Source organism: Symphalangus syndactylus, chromosome 17 (assembly GCF_028878055.3).
Source record: "Symphalangus syndactylus isolate Jambi chromosome 17, NHGRI_mSymSyn1-v2.1_pri, whole genome shotgun sequence".
NCBI classification, from domain to species: domain Eukaryota; kingdom Metazoa; phylum Chordata; class Mammalia; order Primates; family Hylobatidae; genus Symphalangus; species Symphalangus syndactylus.
Window position 1 is genome coordinate 27,659,186 of NC_072439.2, and position 13,465 is coordinate 27,672,650.

General features: G+C 39.0%; 2 protein-coding genes across 9 annotated transcripts in view; both read left to right on the forward strand.

The window, feature by feature from the left end:
* TAFA2 (TAFA chemokine like family member 2) overlaps positions 1-13,465 on the forward strand; it is a 575,512-nt gene that overhangs the window by 60,000 nt on the left and 502,047 nt on the right. The gene's annotated exons all lie outside the window — the stretch shown is intronic.
* Positions 11,509-13,465, forward strand: part of LOC134732871 (tigger transposable element-derived protein 1-like) — a 73,534-nt gene continuing 71,577 nt past the window's right edge. The window contains exon 1 of the mRNA XM_063620063.1: positions 11,509-12,285. Coding sequence (XP_063476133.1) covers positions 12,032-12,285 — 254 coding nt within the window. The 5' untranslated portion in view covers positions 11,509-12,031. The remainder of the gene's footprint in view (positions 12,286-13,465) is intronic.

Sequence of the window (13,465 nt, forward strand, 5' to 3'; positions counted from 1 at the left end):
CTAGAAAAAGTAAGACAATTATAACACAAAGGGATAAGTGTTAAGATGGAGGGAAGTATAGATGTTTGGGAACACATAGGAGAAATAATTAATAGAGTGGGTTACCAAAATTAAGGATGTTTTCCTAAAGAAGATAACTCTTGTCCTGAGCCTTAACAAATGAGTTGGAGCTAACTAGGCAGAGAAGGTTGTTGACAGATGTGGTATGATGGTGCCAAGGATTTCAGTTAAGTCCATTTGGGCAGCCATTTATAACATATTCTTTATATCATGAACTCAATACTTTGAAACATGGTAAAAAAAAAAAACCAGGATGTAAACATATAAAGCCTGAGTAACCAAAATATGTGATGTCAGGTCCATGCACCAAAGATGACATAACCACTGCCATATAAAAATTGCTAGTGGGCTTGGCACAGTGGCTCTTGCCTATAATTCTAGCACTTTGGGAGGCCAAGGTGGGAGGATCACTTGAGCCCAGAAATTTGAGACCAGCCTGGATAACATAGTGAGAACTCTTGTCTACAAGAAAGTCAAAAAATGAGGCAGGAGGCTCTCTTGAGCCTGGAAGATTGAGGCTGCAATGAGCCGTGATTGTGCCACTGCATCCCGCCTGGGTGACAGGAGTGAGAACCTGTCTCAAAAAAAAAAAAGTTGCTAGTGATTTCTAGCATAACAAGTCAGATTTTAGTATAAGATTGATAGATTTCAATTGTAAAATAAAGCATTGGAATTAATTCTATGTCTAAAGTGAAAACAATAATAAATCTTGGAAAATTTGTGCTTCTTAGAGAGAAAAAGAATATGAAGACATGTTTCATGGTATTGGTGAATGCTGTTGGAGATATTACATTATTTACACTGATCATGGGAGTGTGTCCAGACACTTGATAGTCTAGACAAACTTCTTGTACTTACCCAAGACAGGTGTCCTTTCATCTATGATGGGAATACTCTGCTTTCCATGTTAAATATCTATGCTGGCTGGTTGGCTAATAAAATACATATGGCGGGGATGGGTCAAGATGGCTGACTAGAAACAGCTGGGGTTGGAGGCTTCCATTGAGAAGAATAAAAACAGTGAGTGACTCCTGCACCGGCAAATGAGGTGTCCAGGTTCTCTCATTCGGACTGACTAGGTGGTAGGCGTGACCCATGGAGAGCGAGGAAAAGCAGGGTGGAGTGACAGCCCATTTGGGAGCCACATGGGGAAAAGGGAGCTTGCACTCCCAGCCAAGGGAGGCAGTGAGTGATTGTGCTACCCCACCCAGGAAACCACACCTTATCCACAGATCTGTGCAACTCATGGATCAGAAGATCCCCTTTGTGAGCCCATGCCACCAGGGCCTTGGATCCCAAACACAGAATTGTGCAGATTCTTGGTGGCCACTTGGCCGAAGACTGCCTAAGACTACTGAGTTTGCAGGGGGAGGGGCAACCATCATCACTGTGGCTGCCTGGAAGGGCAGCAGTCATTATGGCCACTCCAGTCTGCTGTGTTTCCCCTGCTGATGCCAGGGAAACTGGGCAGTTTGGACCCAGGAGGAATTCCCCACAGTGCAGCACAGTGGCTGTGGCAGATGATGGCCAGACTTCCTCTTTAGGCTGGACCCTGACCCATCCCTCCTCACTGGATGGGGCCTCCCTGAGGGAATTTCAGCAATTCCAGCCAGGGGTTTACAAACAGAACTCTGATATCACTGGGATGGAACTGCTGAGGGGAGGGGTGGCCAAAGTCTCTCTGGATCAGCAGACTTAGTCTTTCTCCCTGTTGGCTCTGAGGAATCCAGGCAGTCCGGACGAGTGAGATTTCCTCCTGTGCAGTGCACCCCCTCTGCCAAAGGGCAGCCAGAGTGCTTTATTAAGTGGGTTCCTGATCCTGTGCCTCTTGACTGTGTGAGACCCCCCCAAGAGTGGTCACCAGACACCTTATACAGGAGCATTCCCACTGGCATTATGTCGGTGCCCCTCTGGGACAGAACTTCCAGAGGAAGGAGCAGGCAGCCATCTTTGCTGTTGTGCAGCCTCCACTGGTGATACCTACAGGTGCAGGGGGTTACCCAGGTGAAGGGGTCTTGAGTAGACCCCCAGCAAACTGCAGCAGCCAATGGAAAAGGGGCCTGACTGTTAAAAGAAAAACAAACAGAAAGCAACAACAACCACAGCATCAACAAAAAAGTCCCCATAAAAACCCATCCAAAGATGAGCAGTCTCAAAGTTCAAGCTAAATAAACTCATGAAGATGAGAAAGAATCAATGAAAACATGCTGAAGACTCAAAAAGCCAGGATACCTCTTCTCCTCCAAATGATCATAGCACCTCCCCAGCAAGGGCATAGAACTGGGTGGAAGCTGAGATGAATGAATTGACAGAAGTAGGCTTCAGAAAGTGGGTAATAAGGAACTTCACTGAGCTAAAGGAGCATGTTCTAACCCAATGTAAAGAATCAGAGAACCATGATAAAACATGACAGAATAACTGGTTATTCTCTGGTTAGAGAGGAACATAAATGACCTGATGGAGCTGAAAAACACAGCACAAGAACTTCACATTGTAACCACAAGTATCAATAGCCAACTAGACCAAGCAGAGGAAAGAATTTCAGAGCTTAAAGACTATCTTGTGGAAATAACACAGGCAGACAATATTAGAGAAAAAAAGAATAAAAAGGAATGAACAAAACCTCGGATAACTAGGGGCTTATGTGTAAAGACTGAACCTACAATTGATTGCAGTACCTGAAAGAGACAAGGGGGTTGGAAAACATACTTCGGGTTATCATCCAGGAGAACTTTCCCAACTTAGCAAGACAGGCCAACATTCAAATTCAGGAAATCCAGAGAACACCAGTAAGATACTCCATGAGTAGATCAACCCCAAGACCCATAATCATTAGATTCTGCAAGGTCGAAATGAAGGAAAAAATGTTAAGGGCGGCCAGAGAGAAAGGCCAGGTCACCTACAAAGGGAAGTTCATCAGACTTGCAGCAGACTTCTCCGGAGAAACCCAACAAGCCAGAAGAGATTGGGGGCCAATATTCAACATTCTTAAAAAAAAAAAGAATTTCCAACCCAGAATTTCATATCTGGCCAAACTAAGCTTCATAAGCAAAGGAGAAATAAGATCCTTTCCAGGCAAGCAAATGCTGAGGGAATTTGTCACCACCAGGCCTGCCTTGAAAGAGCTCCTGAAGGAAGCACTAAATATAGAAAAGAAAAACCATTATCAGCCACTACAAAACCACACTGAAGTACAAAGACCAAAGACACTATGAGGCAACTACATCAAGTCTGTAAAATAGCCAGCTAGCATCATAATGACAGTATCAAATTCACATAAAACAGCATTAACCTTGAATGTAAATAGGCTAAATGCCCCAATTAAAAAACACAGAATGGCAAGCTGGGTAAAGAGTCAAGACCTATTGGTATGTTGTATTCAAGAGACCAATCTCATGGGCAAATACACACATAGGCTCAAAATAAAGGGATGGAGGAGAATTTCCCAAGCAAATGGAAAGCCGAAAAAAGCAGGGGTTGCAATCCTAGTTTCTGACAAAACAGACTTTAAACCAACGAAGATAAAAAAAGACAAAGAAGGGCATTACATAATGGTAAAGAGTTAAATTCAACAAGAAGAGCTAACTATCCTAAATATATAGGCACCCAATACAGGAGGACCCAGATTCATAAAACAAGTTCTTAGAGACCTACATAGAGACTTAGATGCCCACACAATAATAGTGGGAGACTTTAACACCCCACTGTCAATATTAGACAGATGATTGAGACAGAAAATTAACAAGGATATTCAGGACTTGAACTCAGTTCTGGATCAAGTGGACCTGATAAATATCTACAGAACTCTCCACCCAAAAACAACAGAATATATGTTATTCTTGGTGCCACATGGCGCTTACTCTAAACTCAATCACATAATTGGAAGTAAAACACTCCTCAGCAAATGCAGAAGAACCAAAATCATAACACACAGTCTCTCAGACCACAGCACAAATTAGAGCTCAAGATTTAAGAAACTCACTCAGAACCACATAACTACGTGTAAGCTGGGTGTGGTGGCTCATGCCTGTAATCCCAGCACTTTGGGAGGCTGAGGTGGGTGAATCACTTGAGGTCAGGAGTTCAAGATGAGCCTGGTCAACATGATGAAACCGTGTCTCTGCTAAAAATACAAAAATTAGCTGGGCATGTTGACATGTGCCTATAGTCCTAGCTACTCAGGAGCCTGAGGTATGAGAATTGCTTGAGCCAGCGGGTGGAGGTTGCAGTGAGCTGAGATCGCACCACTGCAGCACTCTAGCTTGGGTGACAGAGCAAGACTGTCTAAAAAAAAAAACAACCACACAGCTACATGTAAATTGAACAACTTGCTCATGAATGACTCTCCAGGGCAAATAATGAAATTAAGGCAGAAATCAAGAAGTTCTTAGAAACCAATCAGAACAAAGAGACAAAGTACCAGGATCTCTGGGATGCAGTTAAAGCAGTATTAGTAGGGAACTTTATAACACTAAATGCCACATCAAAAAGCTAGAAAGGGCCAGGCACAGTGGCTCACGCCTGTAATCCCAGCACTTTGGGAGGCCAAAGCAGGTGGATCATCTGAGGTCAGGAGTTTGAGACCAGCCTTGCCACCTCTACTAAAAATACAAAAATTAGCTGGGCATGGTGGTGAGTGCCCAGCTACTAGCGAGGCTGAGGCGAGAGAATCGCTTGAACGGAGGCAGAAGTTGCAGTGAGCCAAGATCTTATCATTGCACTCCAGCCTGGGCCACAGACTGAGACTCTGTCTCAAAAAGAAAAAAAAAAAGCTAGAAAGATCTCAAATCTAACACCACAATTAATAGAACTAGAAAACCAAGGGCAAACAAACCCCAAAGCTAGCAGAAGACAAGAAATAACCAAGATCACAGTATAATTGAAGTAGATAGGGATATGAAAAGCCCTTAAAAAATCAGCTAATCCAGGAGCTTGTTTGTTGAAAAAAATTAATAAAATAGACTGTTAGCTAAACTCATAAAGGAGAAAAGAGAGAAGAATAAAATAGACACAATAAAAAATCATAAAGGGGATATCATCATTGACCCCACAGAAATACAAACAGCCATCAGAGAATACTATAAACACATCTATGCAAATAAACTAGAAAATCTAGAAGAAATAAATTCTTGGACACGTACAACCTCTGAAGACTGAATCTGAAAGAAGTTGAATCCCTAAATAGACCAATAACAGGTTATGAAATTGAGGCAATAATAAATAGCCTACCAACCAAAAAAAGCCTAGGACCAGACAGATTTGCAGCTGAATTCTACCAGAGGTATGAAAAGGCACTGGTACCATTTCTTCTGAAACTATTCCAAACAATTGAAAAGGAGAGACCCCTCCCAACTCATCTTTTGTGGCCAGCATCATCCTGATACCAGAACCTTGCAGAGATACAACAACAACGAAGTTCAGGTCAATGTCCCTGATGAACATCAATGCAAAAATCCTCAAGAAATACTGGCAAATCAAATGCAGCAGGACATCAAAAAGCTTATCCACCATGATCAAGTCGGCTTCATCCCTGGGATGCAAGGCTGTTTCAACATATGCAAATCAATAAACATAATTCATCACATAAACAGAATTAAAGACAATAACCACATAATTATCTCAATAGACATAGGAAAAGGCCTTTGCTAAAATTCAACATCCCTTCACATTAAAAACTCTCAATAAACTAGGTATTGATGGAACATACCTCAAAATAAAAAGAACCTTTTATGACAAACTGACAGCCAATGTCATACTGAATAGGCAAAAGCTGGAAGCATTCCTTTTAACCAGCGTAAGACAAGGATGCCCTCTCCTACCACTCCTATTCAACATAGTATTGGAAGTTCTGGCCAGGGCAGTCAGGCAAGAGAAAGAAAGAAAGCGTATTCAAATAGGAAGAGAGGAAGTCAAACTGTCTCTATTTGCAGATGACATGATCCTATATCTAGAAAACCCCATCATCTCAGCCCAAAAGCTTCTTAAGCTGATATGCAATTTCAGCGGTCTCAGGATACAAAATAAACATACAAAAATCACAAGCATTTCTATACACCAACAATAGACAAGCACAGAGCCAAATCATGAATGAATTCCCATTACAATTCTTACAAAGAGAATAAAATACCTAGGAATACAGCTAACAAGGGATGTGAAGGACCTCTTTAAGGAGAACTACGAACCACTGCTCAGGGAAATAAAAGAGGACACAAACAAATGGAAAAACATTCTATGCTCATGGATAGGAAGAACCAATATTGTGAAAATGGCCATACTGCCCAAAGTAATTTATAGATTCAATGCTATTCTCATTAAACTACCATTGACATTCTTCACAGAATTAGAGAAAACTACTTTAAAATTCATATGGAACCAAAAAAGAGCCCATATAGCCAAGACAATCTTAAGCATAAAGAACAAAGCTGGAGGCATCGCACTACCTGACTTCAAACTATACAACAAAGCTACAGTAACCAAAACAGTGTGGTACTGATACAGAAACAGACAATAGACCAATGGAACAGAATAGAGATCTCAGAAATAAGATTGCATATCTACAACCATCTGATCTTTGACAAATCTGACAAAAACGAGCAATAGGGAAAGGATTCCCTGTTGAATAAACTGTGCTGGGATAACTGGCTAGCCATATACAGAAAATGAAGCTGGACCCTTTCCTTACACCTTGTACAAAAATTAACTCATGATGGATTAATGACTTAAATGTAAAGCCCAAAAATATAAAAACCCTAGAAGAAAATCTAGGCAATACCATTTAGTACGTAGGCATGGGCAAAGATTTCATGATGAAAACATAAACAGCAATTGCAACAAAAGGAAAAATTGACAAATGGGATTTAATTAAACCAAAGAGCTTCTACACAGCAAAAGAAACGATCATCAGAGTGAGCAAACAATCTACAGAATGAGAGAAAATTTTTCAATCTATCCATCTGACAAAGTCTAATATCCAGAATCTACAAGGAACTTAAACAAATTTACAAGAAGAAAACAAACAACCCTATTAAAAAGTGGGCAAAGGACTTGAACAGACACTTCTCAGGAGAAGACATATATGCAACTAACAAGCATATGAAACAAAGCTCAACATCACTGATCATTAGAGAAATGCAAATTAACACCACAATGAGATATCATCTCACACCAATCAGAATCGCGTTTATTAAAAAGCAAGAAACGACAGATGCTGTTGAGGTTGTGGACAAACAGAAACACTTTTACACTGTTGGTGGGAATGTAAATTAGTTCAACCATTGTGGAAGACAATGTGGTGATTCCTCAGAGACCTAGAACCAGAAATACCATTTGACCCAGCAATGCCATTACTGGGTATATAGCCAAAGGAACATCAATCATTCTATTATAAAGATACATGCATGCATATGTTCATTGCAATACTATTCACAATAGCAAAGATATAGAATCCACACAAATTCCCACCAGTGATAGACTGGATAAAGACAATGTTTTATACACACACACACACACACACACACACACACACACACACACATATATATACATGCCATGGAATACTATGCAGCCATAAAAAGGAATGAGATCATGTCCTTTACAGGGAAATGGATGGAGCCTAAAGCCATTGTCCTCAGCAAACTAACACAGGAACAGAACACCAAACACCACATGTTCTCATTTATAAGTGGGAGCTGAACAATGTGAACACATGAACACAGGGAGGGAAACAATACACTCTGGGGCCTGATGGCATTGGTGGGGTGTGGGGAGGGAGAGTATCAGAATAAATAGCTTATGCATGCTGGGTATAATACCCAGGCGATGGGTTGATAGGTGCAGCAAACCGCAATGGTACTTGTTTACCTATGTAACAAACCTAAACGTCTTGCACATGTATCCAGGCACTTAAAATAAAATAAAGTAAAATAAAATAAAAAAGCATATGGCGTACTTATCCCCAGTACTCCAGCTTACAATCAGCCAATTGTCAGATAATGACTGAGGCAACACACTGCCAGCTGATTTCAGACACATGAGTAAGCCCAACCGAGTCAAGAAGAATGAGCCAAAAACAAATTGCCAATCCACAGAAATGTGAACTAAATAAATGTTTCTTCTTTAAGTAACTAAGTTTTGGGGTGGTTTGTTATATTTGCCTACTACATTTAGGACAGTTTTCCTGCCTCAGTTGTTTCTCACATCACTTTGTGAAATGGTCTTCTTGACTTATCTCCATGGCATGTGTCTATTCAGTTGGCCTGTTTAGTTTCCTGAGTTTTGACCACAAAGTATTTATAGAGTATTTATTGTGTGTTAGGTACCATGCTAGGGGATGGGGTAGTATAGGTTAATAACATGCATGTAACCTTGGGTTGTGTGGAATGAATTCTGTGCTTCCTTCCACTCACCTGATTACATGAAAATATTCTGTAAATGTTTTTAAAAAGCATTTAAAAGATAAATGAGAGATACATTATTGCGTAAGCTAGAAATAACTTGGTTAACATCAAATAAAATAAGAGGAGACAAGTGAGGATGAATGGCTTGTAGGTAGCACTCCCACAAGCTAAGAACTATGAACTAGGACTCATAAGTTTTAATTTAATTGTTATAATACCGTATCTTGCAGAACACTGAGGGGAGCCAGAGCTAATTTTTCTCGTTACTCTATCTCTCTTACTAATCTCTTCCCTTTATTCTTACTAATGAACCCAGGTTCTCTGGCTAAAGCCTTTTCCATATCCAGATCCAAATGAGTTTGATCTCCCTGTGATACAGGAGATAACATGTTTTACTAGCGGGGTTGGAGGCAGAAAGAGAGGAAGCTGGGAAAACAAAAACAAAAACAAAACCAAGCCAAACAAAAAAATCAATGACTGGCTCTGACTTTAGATAGATCTGGTTTGAATCTCAGCTCCAATATATAATAACAGGTAGATTGTCTCATTTTTTTCATGTGATAAATGGGTTTATATCATCTGCTTTATAAGATGTTGTGGGGATTTGAGGTAAGGAGTTTAGATATCATACAAAGCCTTTGGTAGAAAGCTAGAAGTGCTCCAAAAGCTCTCCACCACAGCAGATGGGAATACAAAATGGCACAGACACTTTAGAAAATACTTCTTGTTTTTAAGTTAAACATACCCTACCATATGATCCAGCCATTTCATTTCTAGGTAGTAACCCAGAGCAATGAAAACATAGGTTCACTCAAGGCCTTCTTCACAAATGTTCATAGCAGCTTTATTTTTAATATCCCCAAACTAGAAGTAACCCAAATGTTCATTAAGAGGTGAATGGTTAAAGATATTTTGGTATATCTACAATGTGAAATACTACTTGGAAGTAAAAAAGAATGACCTATTGCTATGTACAACAACACAGATGATCTGAAAATAATTATGCCAATGGGAAGAAGCCTGACAAAAAAAGAACACATACAATACTATTCAATTTATATAAACTGTGGAAAATGCAAACTATAGTGACAGAAACTAGATCAGTGGATGCTAGAGACAGGACTGGAAGAAGATACGGATTATAAATCGGCATGAGGTAACTTTTGGGGGAATGGAAACATTTGGTATTTTGACTGGTGGTAGTTTCACAGATATACCCATACGTCAAAACTCATCAGATTGTACACTTTAAATACATGCAGTTGATTGTATGTCAATTATACTTCAATAAAGTAATTTTCTATAAAAGGCAAAAAAGAAAAAGCCTGAAGTGCACCAAAGTGATTTTTAGCGAACAGAACATGGAAAGCTATGATAGAGTTACAATCCAATTAAGTTCAGCATTTAAAGAGATTATTTTTTACAGCGTAGACTTGAGGAGGATGGCAATTTAAACAAATATGGTTATTCCTCAACTTGTTATGCCCTACTTTATTGCAGCGGTCCCCAACCTTTTCAGCACCAGGGACCGGTTTCATGGAGGACAGTTTTTTTCAATGGACAGTTCGTGGGGATGATTTCGGGATGAAACCATCCCACCTCAGATCATCAGGCATTAGATTCTCATAAGGAGTGCACAACCTGGATCTCTTGCATGTGCAGTTTACAATAGGGTTCGGGCTTCTGTGAGAATCTAATGCTGCAGCTGATCTGACAGGAGATGGAGCTCAGGCAGTAATGCTCATTTGCCCACAGCTCACCCCTGCTGTGAGACTGGGTTACTAACAGGGAAGGTACCAGTCCCTGGGGGTTGGAGACCCCTCTTTTACTACACTTTGCAAATATTGTTTTTATTTATTATTGTTATTTTATTTTGTTTTTACAAATTTAAGGTTTGTGGTAACCCTGTGTTGAACAAGTCCCTCAGTGCCCTTTATTCAGCAGCATGTGCTCACTTCATGTTTCTGTGTTAGATTTTGGTAATTCTCACAATATTTCAGACTTTTTGTATTATTCTTGTATCTGTTATGGTGGTCTGTGATCACTGGTCTTTGATATTACTATTATAATTGTCTTAGGATGCAATGAACTGTGCTCATGTAAGATGGCAAACATAATTAATAAACGTGTGGTTCTGACTGTTTCACCAACTGGCTGTTCCCCCAACTCCCTCTCTCTCCTGGGGTCTCCCTATTCCCTGACCTAATATTGAAATTAGGCCCATTAATATAACCCTACAGTGGTCTGTAAGTGTTCAAATGAAAGGAAGAGTCTCATGTCTCTCACTTTAAATCAAAAGCTAGAAATGATTAAGCTTAGTGAGGAAGGTATGTCAAAAGCTGAGAACTAGGCCTCTTGAGCCAAACTGCTAGCCAGGTTGTGAATGCAAAGGAAAAGTTCAAGAAGGAAATGAAAAGTGCTGCTCCAGTGAACACACAAATGATAAGAAAGCAAAAACAGTCTTCTTGCTGACATAGAGAAAGCTTTGGTGGTCTAGATAGAAAATCAAACCAGCCACAACATTCCTTTTAGCCAGGGTCTAATCCAGAGCAAAGCCTTAACTCTCTTCAATTCTATAAAGGCTGAGAGAAAGGTAAAAAATCTTCAGAAGAAAAATTTGTAACTAGCAGAGGTTGGTTGATGAGATTTGGAGAAAGAAGCTGTCTCCATAATATACAAGTAAAAGTTGAAGCAGCAAGTGCTTAGGTGGAAGCTGCAGCAAGTTATCCAGAAGATCTAGCTAAGATCATTGATGAAGGTGGATACACTAAACAACAGATTTTCAATGTAAATAAGCATCCTTATAGTGGAAGAGGATGACATCTGGGACTTTCCCAGCTAGACAGAAGTCGGTGCCTGGCTTCGAAGCTTCGAAGGACAGGGTGACTCTCTTGTTAGAGGATAATGCAGCTGGTGACTTTAAGTTGGAGCCAATGCTCATTTGCCATTCTGAAAATCGTATGGCCCTTAAGAATTATAATAAATCTACTCTGCTTGTGTTTTATAAATGGAAAAAGAAATCCTGATAGCAGTACATTTGTTTACAGCATATTTTATTAAATATTTTAAGCCTACTGTTGAGAGCTACTGGCTTCACAAAAAGATTCCTTTCAAAATACTACTGCTTATTGACAATACACTTGGTCATCCAACAGCTCTGATGATGTACAAGAAGGTTAATGTTGTTTTCATGCCTGCTAATACAACATCTGTTCTGCAGCCCACAGGTCAAGAAGTAATTTTAGCTTTCAAGTCTTCTTATTTAAGAAATATATTTTGCTAGGCTACATCTGTCATAGGTAATGATTCCTCTGATGGATCTGGGCAAAGTAAATTGAAAAGCTTCTGGAGATCATTCACCATTCTAGGTGCTAGAAGAGTTGCTTCTGTGGATGAGCAAACATCCACAGAAGTAGTTTTTTTTTTGAGATGGAATTTACTCATGGTGAAGATGCTGTGAATATTGTTGAAATGACAACAAAGGATTTAGCATATTTCATAAACCTGACTGATAAAGCAGTGGCAGAGTTGAGAGGACTAACTCCAATTTTGAAAGAAGTTCTACTGTGGATAAAATGCTATCAAGCAGCATTGTGTGGTACAGAGAAATCTTTTGTGAAAGGAAGAGTCAATTGACACAGCAAACCTCATTATTGTCTTATTTTAAGAAATCACCACAGCAATTCCAACCTTCAGCAACCACTACCCTGATCCGTCAGCAGCCATCAACACTGAAACAAGACTCTCCATCAGCAAAAAGATTAGGAATCGCTGAAGGCTCAGATGATCATTACACTTTTTTTAAAAAAAGCATTAAACCATTTTCAAGGTAAGATATGTACATTTTTAAGACAAAATGTTATTGCATACCTAATGGACTGCAGTATGGTGTAAACATAACTTTCACATGCATTGAGAAACCAAAAAAATTGTGTGACTCACTTTATTGCAATATTTGTGGTGGTTTGGAACCAAACCTGCAACATTTTTGAAGCATGCCTGTAGAAGGTAAGAAGTATCAACAAAAAATTTCTGTTAAATTGGGAGAATATTTGCTACTTTGTTTCCTTTGAAGAGAATGCAAAAGATTTTGTTTTGTTTAAGAGATGCTGGAAATAGGAATATCTTGATCTAAAAATTATTGGGAATTATTTACAAAAAGCACAGAGGTTATGATAGAATTTCAGCATCATATGACATTGGATAAGAAATTTTGCTATGTTTTGTAATTATATATCTGTTCTCTTTTTCATATATTTGTAAAAACACAGTGGGTTTAGTTAGAAAAATAAGGCTGAAAATGTCCCACACTTAAACAATACAAATAAAGTTTTAACAAGATGACAAAACTATAGATTCCTCTACAACCACAAAAAGTTAATGAATTAGAAGATAGATTATAATGTATGCTTTATGTTTGTGTGTGTGTGTGTGTGTGTGAAGAAAGCCAATGTTCTAAAGTGATTTTGTAAGTGACTTCTTTCTAGTACAGAGTCCAAGTTTCTAATGTCATTCCTGCTTGAATTTCATCACACTATTGAACACAGCAGACAAAAAATTACTCTAAGATTTGCAGTGAAACAGTGCAGGTGTTTTAAAATGTAAACGTTGTTTTCCTGGATATAAGTTACTATGTAAGTGGAATGAAATATTTAATCACATGGCATAAATCTTTTGAAAGAGACTATCTGAGAGTTCCTTGGAAACAAGTGATTGCTGTATACTACTAGACCAAGTCAAATATGCCATAGAGCAATTGGTTACGGTAAAACTTGCCTTGTTTAGTTTTGGTGCTTTGTTTTAAGTGATTTCAACTAGTCTCAGCTATTTAAAAAATATGTTCTTTTCTTTCTTTGTGACTATGCTAATTTAGATTATCAAGTTAAAATAGAACTGCTCCAAAAATTCAGAGTGAATGGAAGAGTGTTTAATATTAACTTTAATACATATTTTACACATGTATTAACAGCTCAAATAGTAAGTTCACAAAAATCTAAATGTTAAGGTTA